Here is a 17151-nt window from a genome sequence, read left to right on the forward strand (position 1 = left end):
AACAGTAGCTTGATACAGGATGTGATGTCCTTCACACCAGGTACATCCTCTGTTCAAATAAGCCCTAGGGGAAGTAATGGAGTCACTTTGTACCTTCATATATTGTTACAGTGTCCTGTGTCATTTTCAGAGAACAAAGCATATAATTTTACTGCCCCATCTACATTTACTGCCTGAAAACATTAGATTTCTGTAAATCAAGTTTATATGCAATAATTTGTTAATGGTGACAGCATTAGAGCTAGGACAACATATTTTCTGCCTTGGTTTAACCCTCAGCCTAGCCAAGATGAATCTTTACCAGATCCTTGCATAATCATCCCAGTGATGCTTTGATGTAAATCTTTGGATATTTGTTGTACCTATACGATCTAGACGATCAATGGCGACGGTTTCGAAGGCTCTTCTCATCATCGGATACTCTTCTAAAACCTCGTTGAAGTTGTCAACAGACAATGAGTAGAGCCGACAGTACGTCTCTGCTCGCACGCTGGCTGTTCGTCGACCCCTCGTCAATAAGCAAATCTCTGAAACAGCAAGGCAGAGCTTGAGAATAAATGTAAGAGCAGCGGCACCTAGGAAAAGCATCAAATCCAGGACAACGACGACATCCCACCTCCAAAATAAGAGCCATCAGACAGCTTCATAGCAAGTGTGCCTTTGGTGATGACACTGCATACGCCGTGCTGGATGAAGTACATTTTTTTGCCAATGGTGCCCTCTCTTATAATATAGTCTTGAGGTTGGAACACCTCAAAACGTAGCTTAGTCAGCATTGCTGTAACAAAGTTTGGCTCGGCGTTGGCAAACAGCGGCATGGACGCCACCAGTTTTCGGCAGTTGAAGTTCACTATTTCCTAAAGAGAAATAAGGCGCAATCAAGCACAAACATATATACAGAGTGTGTCGTCTTTCTGCATAAAACCTGTCACAGGAGGAGCGCTGTAAGCTAGACAAACACACATTTAGCTAAAACAAAGTCTGCTCTACGAATGAAACCATCAACTTCAGTTTAACTAACAGATGAAAAATCAAAACTCTGAGCTTATTTATGGAAATTAGGCCAAGTTGATAGATCTTACCTCTCTGAGAGGTTCACTGAGTTCCCCCAGGATGCTTTCCTCGTCAAACATCTTGCCCTGGTACCTGTGCTCATAATAGTCATGGATTTTCTGTCGGAAGTCGGCAGGCAGCTTGTGGAAGGACATGTACTGCTCCACTTGTTTGTACTAAGAGAGAGAGTGGGAAACACAGACATGATGTGCTGTTAATGCACTGCGTAAGAACAGTTTTTATTGCTACCCTTTCAGCCACAGTATTAAAGAACATAATACGCAATAGAGGCTGCACATTAGCGAGGACGGAGATGTTGCACGCACACGGCCTCTCTTGCATTGTTTTTCAGTGCGCCATGGTTTAATTTACTTATTTCTGTCCAAGGGTAAATGGAATGATAAAGTATACCGTCCTAGAAAAAGACCAAAGGAAGCGACAAATTGATTTGCACACAGTTAAAGAAGCAAAGAGTATTCACCCACAAAGAACAACCTTGGTTTAAGGACAACCCAAACTTGGACAAATGCCTTTCCGACTCACCTTAAACCCAACTACGTAAACTGAGAGATTATGCTCTAATCTTGTAATTGTGCTGACTTGTGTTTGGAAGTCCAGTTCTGTTGCCATCCTCAGGGAGCCTGGCCCCAAACAGGCAGCTGGTCTAAGTAAAGGTATGCAGGCATGACAGCGAGAAGCAAAGTAAGAAAAAAACATTAAGTTGATTCTGTCTCTGAATAATGTAGAGATGAATAGATTCTAACAAAGAGAAGTCACCTTAATTAAATCTCTAGGTCTTAATAAGAAAAGTCAAGTATTGTTAATCAGAAAAACAAGATTGTATTTGATAGTTCAACTTAGTTCAGAGGCTTACAGAGCGGACCAAAATACAAAAAAAAAAGGCAAACACAATGCAAACAGAAACACTGGCACTTCTAGCTAATGGGTCCAACATATATGTGGTGTTGAGCAAATTTGACTATTATTGAGCCTCAAACCTGATGGTAGTTTAAACATTAAGCTTACAAAAAAAATAAACAGAACTGCATGTATCAGCGATGAATCATTTTGGCCATCATGATATTCAGAGTCCAACTGGACCCCCAGAATAAAAAAGTGAAAAAACATAATCTGCTTATTTTTGTTTTTCATTTAATCATGCCCTCAGTCACAAGAAGGCAGAAGGCCCAGACATGCCTGCCAAGAGCTTTTGAAGTTATTATTAATACAACAATGAACACACTCTAAATGTATCAAGAACCGTCCTATGACGTCTGCTTCAATGAGTTTATCTCACTGTAACAGCACAAACCAAACATGCACAGTTCCTTTCTGCAGCAGAATACACTGTACATCCTGCCAGATGCCCCAAGCAAAACGAGTCCGATTGCTCAGACAGTTTTACAAGCTCAGAGTCCTCAAGAGCAACACATAAACTCCTCCAGGGCAAATTGTTTATTGTCAGAAACAGACAGCCTATACCTTTGCTTCTAACCAAGAACATTTGGCAAACAAACATTTCTGTTGAAAAGATGTGGACGCAGAATAACGGCTTCAAAACTTTGCTGCTCAGGGCAATGAAATCTTCACCTTTCACATTCCCTGTTTATATGGTAGAAACTCAGTGATCTCTAATACTGAATAGAAAATAATTCAAGCCACCTTATATATGATTTTAATAATTTTAATAATTTATTTTAAATAAATAAAAAATAGTGGTGAAAACCTTATCCCTTATAAGATGTCAAATGTCAAATAATTTATTTTTAAAAGACTTGTTCTCCACTTGTAAATTGTGTTAATCGTGTATTTCATGAGATCTGAATGAGTCTTACTGTTAAACGTTTTTAAATGAGATTTGCGGGAACCGAAGAAGCTTAACATTGTTTGGTTTTGCTCTGCGTTGGGAGCCATCAGTATGAACATTAATGTGTGAGGCTTTCCTGCTTGTTTACTGAGAGGCCACTGCAAACTGCTGCCAAACCCAGCAGACTGCAGGTGGTGCTTTAGGTGGAAGGCAAAATAAAAACCTCCTCTGCTACTGAAACTGATCTTGTTAGTGTTTGTGCTCTAGTGGTAGAACAGGCCTAATTGTTACTAGGAGACTTTGTCAGTGCAATACATTTCGCAGTCCCGGTAGTGCACGTTTGTCTCTAAACATTACTCTCAGGGACAAGTATGTCATGTGTGTTTTCAGGACTATCCTTGCCTGGAGACTTACAACATCTGATCATAACAGGGACACTTTGCAGAAACATGCAATCTCGTCACTGAGACGCCTCGTGAGTCAAATCACTGCATCCAGCTTTTATATGAACACGTGCCTCACTCCCGCTGAAGTCCTTTACAAACTCCTAGTGCATTAATGTACGCAGTGAAGAAAAATACACTCCTAACCTTTAAAAAGAGCCAGCTTCACTGCTAGATCAACACAAGGTGTTCAGCATGGCAGAAGCACAAACAATCAGCTTCTATTGTTGGACTATGCTAATGACAATCCAAGAGAAGTGGCTGACAAAATGAGAAAAAATAAATAAAATAAACCAGGAGCCAAAACTGCAGAGGGGAGAGTGACAGAACAGTTAGCTGCTGGTGGAGATTTCTCCTTGTACTTTGCTGTCAGACTGTGTACACTTCAGCACAGCTCAAACGTAAAGCCTCACAAGACCACAGCTCAACCCAGAAGCTATAAAGCTGTCCAAAAATTTAGAGAAGTTAACAGCCTGGGAGACACTGGGAGCACTCACAACTTTCAGGGACAAAGGAAAACACTGTTAATACGCCGCCTATTGCGGAGTTCCTAACGCACAACCTGAAGGTTTCAGCGTCCTCTGACGTCACCTTGGATAGGTTCGCCTATAAATGCAAGGTCTTAGGCTCGTTTCTTCTGCAGACGACTATTATGTCCTGCCAGAGGCCCCAAGCAAAACAAGGAGCTCCGAGTCCTTGAGAGCAACGTCTAAACTCCTGTAGAGGAAACTGTTTATTATCAGAAACAGGCGGCCTTGCCTCTCCGCTTCTAAAAGAAAGAACAATTGACAAATAAACATTTGAGCTGTGCTCTGCTGAATATATGTGTACACAGACTGAACGTTTCAGCTCCTCTCTGCTCAGGATAATGAAAACCTTCACCTTCCATATTCCCTCAGATCATGACAGGAACACAATAGAGCAGACACAGCCATCCAAGTTGCTCTATTTCAATATTTACTTGATGATTTCCACAGTGCTTCACAATGGCAGAGTAGTGGTGGGCTGAGCCACACTTTTCAGATATTTGCGAGTAAATATGATTAAAATCCACATTTCCTTTTCTTTTCAGTTCACAATTGCAGACTACATTTTCTTTGTCACATAAAATCTTAATAAAATGCAACAAGTCGATGTAACACAAAAACATGACAAAAATCAATACTGTAAGCTACTGTAATTAAAGAAAATGCTACTATTTGATCAAGCAGCAGATTATACTTGCATAGAGGGAAAAAATGAATTCATAGTCCTTATTTTTCCATTCAGATGGATTAAAAAGACCAATAATAAAACCAACTTCACACATATAAAACCGGAAAACCACGTTATGCAGATTGGTTTGCTTGGTATGAGGGGGAAAATATATATCACCATGTTATTAAAAAAAGCCTTTTTACTGATGACGTCAAAGAGAGACTCCTAAAAACAAGCATTAAACATCCCCCTGTGGTTCACAGCCTTAAACTAAGCCTCTGTGTGAGGAAAACGTCTTCTTCACACAGCAGAGCGTGTTTGAGTTGCCCGACACAAACTCTCACCTGCATGAGTGACTCCGCATCCTGATATCTGCAGATGGATATCAGCCTGCAGAAACGACCCCGTGTCACAACTACCCGACATGCTGACGCGAACGCTGAAGCCCTGCAGTAAATACGAGCGCTGATTGTAAGGAAAAGTGTGTCTCTGGGTGAGCCTGTCATTGTGGGGAAATATCAAAACAGGTAGACCGACCGACCGACCGCACAGCTGATTCTGCAGCTGCTGACTCAGCTAATTCTGGACTAATGAGGCAGATTAAAAAAAACGAACTGCGGCAGATAGTGACACACTGGTGACTTGACTTTTCTTTGAGCCCAAAGCTCCGAGCAGCATTGTTAATAGCACAATGTGCATTTGCTGCTTCATTTTTGCCACGGTTTTTCTCAGTCTGATTTACTATTTGGGACATTCACAGGAAACATTCATGGACAAATCCTACTGAATTGCGCATTTTCCTCCTCTCAAGTATTATCCCCATTAACCCAATTAGGCCATCTGTTTTTACTCTCCTCTCTTTCATTACACGAATCGTACTATTCTAATTTAGGTTTACCCCCGAACAGTCATATTGTAACCGGCTCATTACAATATGAAGCACATTCACCGAAAGAAAGACAGGAGGATCAGATAAGCCGCAAGTCAGCGCTCGTCTTGTCTGCCTTTAATTCGGAGATGCGCACAGAGGCAGCAGCGGCAGCACACTGTGAGTGAGGCCTCACACAGAACAAAAGTCTCATTAAATGAAATGGAGCTTCTTAGAAAACGCTTAAAATCCCGACGTGCATTCAAAGGGACCAGAAGATGCCGCCTGATAAGAGTCGGTTCATGAGCCGCTTTTATTTATTTATTTTTCTTCTTCTTCCTTTTAGCAGTGATGTGAATATGATCCAATGCACCGGAAAAGGCGGTTTTCGTCGGCCGCTATCTGCACCGTCAGCCTGCTTCTGGGTAACTAGAGGGATCAATGACGAGCACACGGAGGAGAAAAAAAGAAGAGGCTGTTGTTTAAGGTGCCGAGGGAACAAAAAACATCCTGCAGATCCTTACAGAAGCGCTCCGACGTCCGTCTGTTCCTCTGTTTTTGCTGACTGAGCTCGGCCTCCCAACATCTGATCTTTAACATCCACAGAGAGCCGATTCAGTGTTAGACCTTTTAGATGGGGCTTATCAGTGCAACAGATGGACCTGTGGAGTTACAACGCGACTCGGTTTTCATCAGAGAAAGAAAAGATCAAACTGGCGCAAACGCTGGGACGTCTCTCAGAAAGGATTTGTCACCAGCCAGAGTTTCGGTGCTGAGCCACACCGGTGCTCCAGTCACTCCAGTTTGCAGGAAACCAGTGCTGTTGGACTCCTGTTTCCAATCATGTGAACCAGTTTCCTCTGACCTGATGGTGAGCTTCAGTCTCTTTCCAGACCCAGATAAAATGGCCACACTTGTAAAAAGTTGTTTTCATGCAGTTTTTTTTGTTTTTGTTTGTTTTTAAACTGGTCATCTTTGAGTTTTTGGTTGCTTAGAAATGACTCCAGAAGAGACATTTCTGTCTGAAGTCACTCTACCATCTGTTTTCTCACATCAGCACTGATCTCCCTGGACTTTTCTGCCGGGGGTGCAGCCAATCCTAACACTGCTTTAAAGAAACGAGCAAGAGAAAAATCAGGTTGGCACACACACATGATCCGAGGTGCAAGTCAACCAGCAGCAGAAGGTCTTAGAGGGAAATGCAACGTGGACGACTTGTGGGGAACTTTCCCTCAGGACTGAATTCAGTTTTAATCCTTTTGTGTAATTTGTGTGTTGATTAAATCAAATAGCACAGCATTTTTTAAAGCCTTCTAAATCAAATTATTATATCCCAGAAGAAAAGCAGTACTTCATGTCTTCACAGATGCAATGTTTGTTTTTTGTTTTTTTTCAGTTTTGAGTTTTTGTGGGCTTCTCTGATAGTATATTTTGACTCAACAACTGAAAAATACTGAAGTCATAATTAATTATTCATACTTAATTACCCGGTACTTTAAAATGACTATGCAATTAATTAATTATTGAAAGATATTTAATCATTTTTTCATTAACATTCATTCATTTGCTCTTTGTAGAGGCTTCACATGGTTGTTTCTGGAGGGGATATGAATCACAGCTGCCAAAAAAAACTGAGCTTTCTCCTCACAGATAATGAACATGATCCTTTCTTTAAACCTCGTCTCTCTCTGTGGAGCCACTTTCTGATCATTTGCTGCGACTGACTGGACGTGAGCTCTTTCCTCCTACAGACTTGTAATCTGGTTCAGAGTTTGGCTGCTCATCTGTTCACACTGAGTCGGGCTCTGCTGGAGGAATCATCCTGTCGACGGAGAGTTTTTCTTTCCACTGTCACCTCATGCTTGCTCGGCATGAGGGTTTACTGCAAAGTCAACAATTTCCTTCTGATGCTACGTTTCCACTCAGGAGAAGTGAGCTCTGCAGGTTAGAGACTCGGTGCAATCAGACAGATTTCCTTAGAGATGGCTTTTTTTTAACTAATTTGAATAATAAACTAAACTCGATTGTTAACCACAATCAGCTGGAATGCGTTTACTTTACTTTGAGTCTGTTTGATTGGAATCAGTTTACTTTTTTGTGAAGTGCCTTGAGACAACAAGCGTCACTTAATCAAACTGAATTGAAAAATGAGATAAACGTCTCACTGTGGACAATGCGATTCGGTCTTCCTTAAAAACTATCTCCAACTTACACCAGCCTGTTTATAAACATTTTATAGAACTGGAAGAGTTTTTAGCAAGCATGTGTGCTTTATTGGAAAGAAAAATACATTTTTTTCGCTCAACATGTCTAATCTCATCACCAGCGACTCATCTGCTGATCTAAAATTTGTCATTAATTTCCACAGACCTCTCTTTGCCTTTCTTCTCAGGTTTCAGATTCATTCATGCTTAAACAGCTTATTAAGACACAGATTTATCTTTCTCAGATATTATGAGATATCTACCTCAGTATAAAAATACTTCTGCGGTATCATGATTATTCTACATGTTCAATACATTGTGCAGCCTCGTTCGGGCTGTCCCCACTTTGTTACGCTGCAACTTTCAAATAAGACATAATATCTTCACCAGAGCAACTGTAGCTAAATTCTCTATTAATACAGCCTGACATAACCTCTGGGTTGAAACTGAAACCTTCACACTATGGGCTGTTACACACTGCCAGCAGTCTTATTTTTGCTAACACCCTCAAAATGATTATAATGTCACTTTTAGTCCTGTCTGTCGGCACGGCAAATCCACCCGGCAGCATCAGCCGCAGTGGCACAGCCTGCACTTCTCTGCATTTTTTTTATTTATTTATATTTTTTGTAATACAAACATCTTCAGCTAAAATACTAATCCTCCCCAAAAGAAGAAAATCTGACAACTGGTCAGGAAAAAGAGCTCTAAGAAATGCACTTTTTTGCCCTCGGAAGGAGAAAATAAAAAACCCCAGAGCTGTGATGGGAGGAAGTTATACAAGAAAATGTTTAAAAGCATGTAGATACACGTAAAAAGCACCTCCCTGAGCCCAACTCCGACTTAATTGCATGTGTAGAACAATGTGAAAGTTTCAAACCACCTTTTGTGTCTTTAAAATATAACTTTTCCAAAGAATTAAGAGTTTCATGGCCTTTTAGAAAAGGTCTTCATCAGCTGTTTCAAAGGTGTCTGAAAGATTTTCTTTGGCATTTTCAGTTCGGTCTTCGTCCCTGACCATGACGGCATATTGTTCAGGCTCTCTAAAGCAGAAGGGAAAGAAGAGGTGTCAACAGATAAACAGTTTCTGAGAGTAGTGTCTTAAAAACAAGAAGAAAATACAGCAGAGACCTGAAATGAAATCTGAGAACCGTATTCTTAATTATATATAGAATCATGAGGGGAAAAGCTCTGTGGTTATAATGTTGGTGCTACCAATTACGTTCTGTTTCTTTATCTTTTGTATTTTTGTAGAATCAGTATAAAAATAAAGATAAACTGTCTTCATGGCTTTAGGTTGTTCTTAACGAAATGCCTGAAAATGCAGTTCAAACCTGTATCTTTGCTAAACTGAAATTCAAGAGTCTTTTTATGGTTGAATGACTAATAGGTTGTATCTGTGGGAATTAACTTATAGCAGCCAAAAAGGAAGAAAAGAAGTCATAAACAAGGTCATTGCAGAATAAATTGGACAAAGGTTTAGTGGTTTAAAAGCAAAATTGGAAGAAATGAGGACTGATTCAGCAGCTTATCCTTTAAAAATTGATACAAATTCATGATACAAAGCTGGTCCTCTATGTTATGTCCCTGATCAGACTTTAAAATCTCTCAAATATTTTTACTAAAAACTTAAAAATGTCAAAGTAGCTGGAGGGACTTTAGAAGCAGGTCAAATAATAAAAGAAAATCTCAAGCTTTAAACATCTCAGGAAGCGTTTTTCCATCCATCACCTAAAATTCAGGGAGTGTAGCACAAGTGCAAAACCCACCAAGAAGAAACCGTCCACCTGATCTGACCGAGATGACTCAAAGAGGGACGGACAGCAGCACTGGAAGGAAACCTGGTGCAGGCTGCAAGATGGAGGCTTATCTTCCAGCAGGGCACTGGTGCTAAACGATGAAATCGCTTTTAGAAAAATGCTTAATATTGTTGTGTTGGAGTGGCCTAGTCCAAGTCCAGAGGGAGATACGATTGAGAATCTGTCAACCTGAAAGCTGCTGCTAGCAGACATTTTACATCCAGCTTGAGATTTTGGGCAAAGTAGAAGCCAAACCTTCCCAAACCTGGTGGAGACATGCAAGAGTTGCAGCTGCAATTGCAACAACACTTGGTTTTCAAAAGTATTGACTCAGACGAGCTACAGGAACTACATTTTACAGATTTGTGATCACAAAAAAATTAAAATAACATTTTATTTTCCTTCCACTTCACAATTATTCACCATCCTGAGTTGGTTTATTTCATAATTTCTCTCTACAAACTAATTTATTGACCGATTTATTGTACCAGAGTTGTCTCTAACAACAGTAGCTGGATATAAAACAACCCCTCGACTAAAATGTAAAAGACACAGCCCTCAAATATCCAGGACTCCTTCTCCTACAGGTTTCCCCTCCCCCTTGCTTCGCTCCCTGTAGCAGCCCTACAGCAGCAGCTCCGCACCTTTCAAGGACACCACCGGCAGAGAGGACAGAAGATGCAGACGACGAGGAAACAGAGAGAAATTCAGATCAGGAGGTGAGAAGGGAGCGCGATGGAGGAAAGCAGGAAACCAGGTGGAGACATCGAGGTGGATGATATATCCCGTGAAGTAGAAAAGCTAAAGTCGGTGTGTGGCGTGGGTTGGGAGTTATCAGGAAGAGACTGAAAGGAAGGCAGCCATGCTTGCTTACGTCACCTTCAGGATGACATTGGCAGGACACGAGGGTCTGCTGCCTCATCAGTTCTACTGCTGCCCAAGGGGACATCATAGCGTGGGCGCAAGCGCGCACACACAAACACACACGCACGCACGCGCACTCACACTCACACAGCTTTTATACGCTCAGCCCCTGGCAGCATGGCTCTACCTGGCCAAACACACCCGCAGCCTCTGATTGGCTGCTGACAGCCAGCAGCGCGGCCCCTGCTCACCAGCGAACCAGACTCTGCTTGGAAACAGAGAGGCTGAGCTGCGAGCACCACAGGCCACTGCTGCAACACCCAGCAGCATGGCTGGGTTTCCAAAGACAGAAACAGCTGTGCATGATAAACGCTACCTCACAGCGAGAATGAGATAAACGTGGGTCTGGGGTCACAGCCTAACAAATTGCTCTGGTTAGTCGGCGTTGCATTTTTTTCTGTTGAATTTAAAGTCTGGAATAACTATGGTGGGTTTGGCTTGTATTAGTGTTACTAATCACTCATTTGTAAAAAAAAAAATAATAATAATAATAATAATAATAATAATAATAATAATAATAATAATAATAATAATAATAATAATAATAATAAAATACTTAGATCACCAATCAGAGAGAAGAGAATTAAAAAAAATGAAAGTAAATAACATTCAATTAAAACTTGTAGTTTCATTCCTTCTCTATCGTTAGGAGAAGAAAAGTTACGTGCTACACCGGTAAAGCAGCGATTGGACTGTGTTTCAGATAAATATTCAATTTCTATTATTGACGTTAAATTTAGCGACATTTTAAGTTGTGAAATATCCAAAATTTTCTCTCTGCCACACAAAAACATAAAACCTGACAATGAAGCATAAAAATCAAACATTACCAGGCCACAGTGTTTTCTTCCTGAGAAATTATTGTTATTGTACTTAATTTTCTGTGCACATCAAGCAAAAAAAAAAAAAGATATCTGGTGGTTATGTGTTCACTTCTCTCTCTTTCCAGAGTTTCTCTCATCCGAAAACTAATAACTTACTAAGCCAAAGGCAATAAATCCATGAAAAGTCTGAGTAACACGGATGACTGCTGTGCATTTGACAAAAAGCAAAATAAAACAACTTATTTTCTGTTATTCTGTAGAAAGATGAGAGGTTTTCAGGTAGCCTGATATGCATCATATTTAATCAGCTCCATAAATTGATGCAAGTCAAAGTGTAAACAGGTTTTGAAGTGTTTCTTCCTATACATAAAAAAAAAAAAAACAGCAGACGTAGTGTTGAGGACATGGGGCGCGGTCGCTCCCTCACCTTTTCTTGATACTGTCGTCTGGACGAGTCCAGGGACTGGATCAGAGCTGTTGCATGGCCAATAAAGACAGCATAGCAGGTCGCTCCCACAATCATACTCAGCATCGTCAGCCAGATATCCGACAGGCTCTCCGGGGCCTGCCGGCCGTAGCCGATGCACAGCATGTGGCTCATTGCCTTGAAAACTGCAAAGGAGTAGAGTTCTGACCAAGTGTCGTTCTGTGGAAAGAGAAGAGAAACAGGACAAACAAGCAGCTCAATAAAGCGAAATGACATGTTTGAAGAGGGAGCGACTGTGGAGAGAGGACAGCTTAAGTCACTCTCTGGGGACAGTCGGGTCGTGGAAGAGCGTCCGCACAAATGAGAACTTGCGGGACTCTGTTGCATTAGAAGGGAAGACGGAGGAAGTGGAAACAACATCAGCAAAATCCTTCGAGGCCTAATCAGCGAAGTAGAGGCGGTTTGGAAATGATTTCCTCAGAGAGATGATAATGAGAGGTCATTAAATATGCCCTTTCATAGCTTTGTGAGAAGGAATCTGCTGGAGGCAGAGACGGGCGAGCGGCGGCCACCGGGCCGCGCCGCGCCGAGAGTCAGGGCTCGGAAAACAAACTTCCGATTGTGATTTACAAAGAGGCGTTAACGAGGTTGTTCGACGAGAACAAGCGGTGAACGCAACATCTAATACAACGCAAATAAAACTTCTCCAGCTTTGTTCCCCCCCCCACGACACTGTTGCTTGAACCCATTCGACGCAAATCGAATTACATTTTATTTATTTATGGTTTCTTCGTTGTTGTTGTTGTTGTTTTGTTCACTTGTCTTCACAAAATAACAGTTTATGTCACAAATACTGGCACACATGAAAACCAAACCAAGTACAAAGCTGAGAGAAAGCTTTCATTTGGCTTTATGTTGTTTCTGATCAGCAGTTTTAAGAAATACACAGAAACTGACCTTTGACCTCATCAATATGCACTTGAAAGACATTTTAGTCGGTTCCCTATAGGCTGACCATTTTCACTGGAGTCATGAAGTTTGTTTGTTTGTGTCAGACATGTTTCCTTTAGGGGATTCTTTTTAATTCAAGAGGTCTGGCTGTAATTAGGCTTCTGGTGGCTAAATAATTACAAAGGGGAGATTTATCATCAATATTTACATTTTCGTGAATTTTGAAGAAGTAAAACCTGAAATAAAAAGCCAGCTGTGTGTGTCAGTCATGGTGCTCCTGTGACAGGTATTAATTAATTTTCTCCCTAACTTTTCCCAGTCAACCAATAATAGATGAATTAAAAATTACAGATTTTCCCAGAGATCAGTGAAAGAAAACAACAAAAAAAGAAAAACGCACAAGTTTCAAGTGAGGATGATGTTGAACATAAAGGTTTGAGCCAAAGCAACGCCAAAAGTCCCACCGAGCGATAAAGGGGCCACTACATACCAGTAAAGGAGACTGGGAACTCCAACAATACATACAGCTCCACCAAGTGGGCTGGGAGTAAACGGTGAGTTTGAGAAACAGTAAGAGAAACAGTGGAGTGAACCGTGTTGAATAATATATGAATGGTGAGCACTTTGATTCTGAAATAGCACAGCATTGAGAGCAGGAGAGACTCCATATCCACCTAAGTCTCAACAGTTCTCCTCTGGGATCTCAGTTTGGGAGCTATCCTTTGCTTTGCCGGTAATCAACATCTCCATTAGCGGCACAGAGGCTGTTTGAACCCACCAGATAACAGAGGGGTCCCTGCATTCATCTCGCCGAGCTCTAAAGAGCGCCTTTGTGTGGGCTGCAGCATCACTGTGGCGCAAAAAATGCTTTCATTTTTCGGGCTTCTTATGCGACATCGGTGTTTGTTTTGGACTCGATATACTGAATATTAAAGAAGTATAGAGGGGAAGGACTTGGATTCGACTCCTAATAGTTTATCTATTGCTAATAAAATATTGTTTTGTGGATTTCAGTTTGTATTTTCATCAAGTTTTAACCTTGCTGGAATCTGTTGCCTTTAAATATTATATGCGTGACTCAGTTAATGTGCACATTTACCTCAGACTCTGCACGAGCTGCTCATCTTCATTATCACTGTGATATTGTAAAACTTATCCATATCCCGTCAAATCAGATAATAACAGGATTTTATACGACATGCTGCCAATGCTGACAGATTTGATTTTGTTTTGGATGTTTAGGAATGTCCAGCAGCATGATAGCAACAGCAGAGGAAGCAAAATTTCACAAATCAACAAATTTAAAAGCTTTTAGCCTCCTAGGCATTTAGGGACGATCAGTAAAATAGACTGATGCGGTAAACAGTCATCAGCTCTCGCTCTAAGCGTAGACTGTTGGTGGACATGGATGCAAGATAAATCAGAAAGAAACTGGAGCAACAGGGAAACTTTAAAGTTTCAAAGTGGACAGTCTGGTTTTACACATCCATAAATTATTTTTAAAAAGTTGTATTTTAACAGTAAATGTCTGCAGAGGATTTTTATTGCAGTCAATAATTTTCACAATTAATCACACCACAGAAACAGTATTAATCTAATCTGATCTAATCTCAGGATTTATAGAAAAGCAAGCAAAGATGTCGGCCAATAAAGTTGTCTATTCATGGCTTTATTCAGTGCAGGAAAAAGTATTTAAGCTTTTTTCCACAAAAGTCATGGTTGGTTGGCCTATTTGCTCAGACCGAACAATTATTTGCTTTTCAATGTACATCTCCTCACATTTCCATTAGGAAAAAAAAGGCACTGTCATCTTTTCTATGGCTTCCCAGCAGGGAAGCTTTCACGTCTCGACAATGTTGTTCTCTGTGCAAAAAACAAAAAATGTCTTTTGTTTTTAAAGATGTGAGGAAATGAAACATTCTGAAGCTATTTTGTTTCCCTTTTCTTATAAATTGAATACGGGGTTTTTGCTTAAAATTGTCCAAGCATTACCTGCTCGTGACAGGTCAGAGTCTGTAATGTATGCAGGAGACAGCGCCCATTGTCTGGTCGAAAATCAATAGACATCTCTGGAAAAGATGCTTGTCGTGCTAAAACTTTGTTCTGATCTGCATAAATTCAAAGAGGAGTTAGTTACTTTTATCAAGGTCATCGATACAACATCTCTGAGGATTTCTTCTGAGCTTGTCTCAGTTTGTTCCAGTGAAGGGTTTGAACCCTGAGATCCCACCGTAAGATGAAATCAACATGAAGTTTGTTTTTTTAATTCCAGCATGTTGCTCTGTTATCTACTGATTAAGAAACCTTTATTGAGTTAATTGTTGTTCTCTGCAGGTTCAGAATAACATCAGATGAGTCCAACTTCAGCTTGCAGCTTTAGTCTTTTGCACATTAATGTTTTAACGGTGTTTTTAAACGTGAAAGGAAAAGAATGTCAAACAAAAAAAAAATCTCAAACAATTTGATTTTTCTCACCTTTTTTTTTTTTTACTGGAGTTTTTCTGCTTCTTTTTGAGATGTGGACTTTTTAGCATCTGCTATGATAAAGACGGCTTGAATAGTTCTAAAACTTTTTGTGTGAAATTATGCTACTGAAATTAGAAAACACGTTTATTTGTACACTCACCCTCTCTGTTTCCTCTTCAAATCAAACTTGGATGGATACTGCTTCTACCAAATCCTCTATCATCCACTATTTTCACCTCGTTGCCACAAATCCTCTTTATCCTAAACTGCTGCAAGCCCACAATGCAACAATTGGTATAAAAATATAAAACTATAAGGTTCATATTCTTTTCTATGTAAAAAAAAGCAAAAAACGGATGAAATTATGTATAATTATGTCTGAGCTCGGAGGCTGATTAGCTGAACAGATACCTACACATGTAACAAAGCCTCTCTCCCAGCCATGAGGCCATAAGCCAATAATTTAGTTTACTCAGGCTTATCTCAGTTTATTGAAAAGTCAGCACTGTCTCCAGACTCTTTTTCACTCGCCTGTCTCAATGTGTGTGGGATCTTTACAGTGTGGGCGGAGAAATGTTCTTATACTGAATCCTTGTGGTGAAAGTTCACTGTTTGTGCATCCTCTGCAGCAGATTATTCTGAAACAGGTATTTTCCTGTGATTTATGGGAAACACAGACACATCAGGAGAGGATAGAGAGGACAGACCATGTTATCTGTAAAGGGAACCAGCAGGTTGCCACCATAGTAATGCCCATTGTTTTAAAACTTAACACATACTAAATCGTCTGGTCCTGATGTGTTTTAAAAAACAGGATAATTTAATGTTATATAAGAAATTCCAACACTACCACCGTGCTAAAAATTTTGGGAAAATGTCAAACTTCATAAAAAGGATTGAAAACAAAGTATGGCCCTGCAGCCTTCATATGAAGTGACAGCAAAGCCGTCAGAAGCCACTTGACCTACTGTTCCAGTAAGAAGTTGGCAAACAGTAATCTTGGGCATGACTGTCAGGAGCTTTTAATAATTTACTAGAATCATTCTTTTCCCAGGGTGGAATGGTTTCAGAGCAAAAAAGGTCACTGTCTTTTTTTAAAGGTTCAAACATAGACACTACATACAAACTTCACAAAAAGACTGAGAAAGAAAGAAACTCCCCCACTAATGTTTGACCAGACGTAACTTAGACCGCACACTTCTTGTAGCTGATGTAGTCCCTGCATAATTCAGACTGAATATTTATCCACTCTTCTTAGCAGAAATGGTAGAGATCACTTAAACTGGCTGGTTTCCAGCTTTAAACATTGTCTATAAAGTTCAGTAAGGTCCACGAGACCCAACAGTGTCCAGGTTTTGGCCGTCTAGTTATCCTTCATTGCAGTTTCAACCATCTTTGTTTAATGCTTGCAGAAGCATAGAAGAACCTCAGCATATTGCAGCCACCACCAGGCTTTTGACAGCTCAATCATGTGTCCTCCAACCACGACGCACTCCAATAGCACGCATTAGATGAGTCTGACTAGCCGGAGCCACTTTGAGCCACGCTTGAAGGCACTGGTGCCCAGTATCTCACAGTTTATTTTGACCTTCATCCTTTTGTGGCTGCTGGGTTGTTACTAAGTATCATGAACAATTTCCCACTCACCTGAGACAAACAATCGTGCCAGGTGAATGAAACTCAGATTGTCCACAATTACAAGGTTGGACATTTTTTCAAAGGCACATTTGTGACAAGAGGCAAACCAAACTGAATTAAATCTGCCATTTCTTATAAGACGTTCGGTCAAATGTCCATCGATAATCCTTCCAGGAGCTTGTTGACTTCTACTCTACAATACACCATGGTTGAGGTTTAACTTGCTATGGACAGACACCTTGTCGTCATTCATTTTTAACACGGTACAGTGCACACTCGTTTAAGTGGCTTCACAAAATTGGAAACACTGCAGTAAATATAAAACACTGGATGTAAAAGTGTTGAAACGGGAAAATATTTTAGAAGCAAAACAGTCTGTACGAATGCACAAAATAGCACAAGAAAAAGAGTCACAGACAGTTAAGCAGCGTGACGGCTGACGGTTGAGGAAGAAGCTGTTTAAAAAAGTCTAAATACTGTGACCTGTATTTATAATTTTAGAAATAAACCCACAATAAATTCAAATTTCTGCACCTATTTCTGGTTTTTA

The 17151-nt window shown here is 40.4% G+C and overlaps 1 protein-coding gene and 2 long non-coding RNA genes across 3 annotated transcripts in view; 1 reads left to right on the top strand and 2 right to left on the bottom strand.

Moving 5' to 3' along the window:
• LOC103479442 (potassium/sodium hyperpolarization-activated cyclic nucleotide-gated channel 2) overlaps positions 1-17151 on the bottom strand; it is a 38389-nt gene that overhangs the window by 7488 nt on the left and 13750 nt on the right. The window contains exons 4-7 of the mRNA XM_008433859.3: positions 11547-11765; positions 1083-1229; positions 617-857; positions 363-527 (exon numbers count right to left, since the gene is read on the bottom strand). Of these exons, the coding sequence (XP_008432081.1) occupies positions 363-527; positions 617-857; positions 1083-1229; positions 11547-11765 (772 nt within the window). The remainder of the gene's footprint in view (positions 1-362; positions 528-616; positions 858-1082; positions 1230-11546; positions 11766-17151) is intronic.
• On the bottom strand, positions 5668-6419 carry LOC145547980 (uncharacterized). The gene is made up of 2 exons (XR_014084248.1): positions 5893-6419; positions 5668-5797 (listed from the first exon to the last, which is right to left on the bottom strand). It is a non-coding gene; the product is annotated as an uncharacterized LOC145547980 (long non-coding RNA).
• LOC103479441 (uncharacterized) lies at positions 6151-7408 on the top strand. The gene is made up of 2 exons (XR_535949.2): positions 6151-6239; positions 6426-7408. It is a non-coding gene; the product is annotated as an uncharacterized LOC103479441 (long non-coding RNA).

This window comes from Poecilia reticulata, chromosome 17 (assembly GCF_904066995.2).
Source record: "Poecilia reticulata chromosome 17, P_reticulata-male-v2, whole genome shotgun sequence".
Taxonomy (NCBI): Eukaryota; Metazoa; Chordata; class Actinopteri; order Cyprinodontiformes; family Poeciliidae; genus Poecilia; species Poecilia reticulata.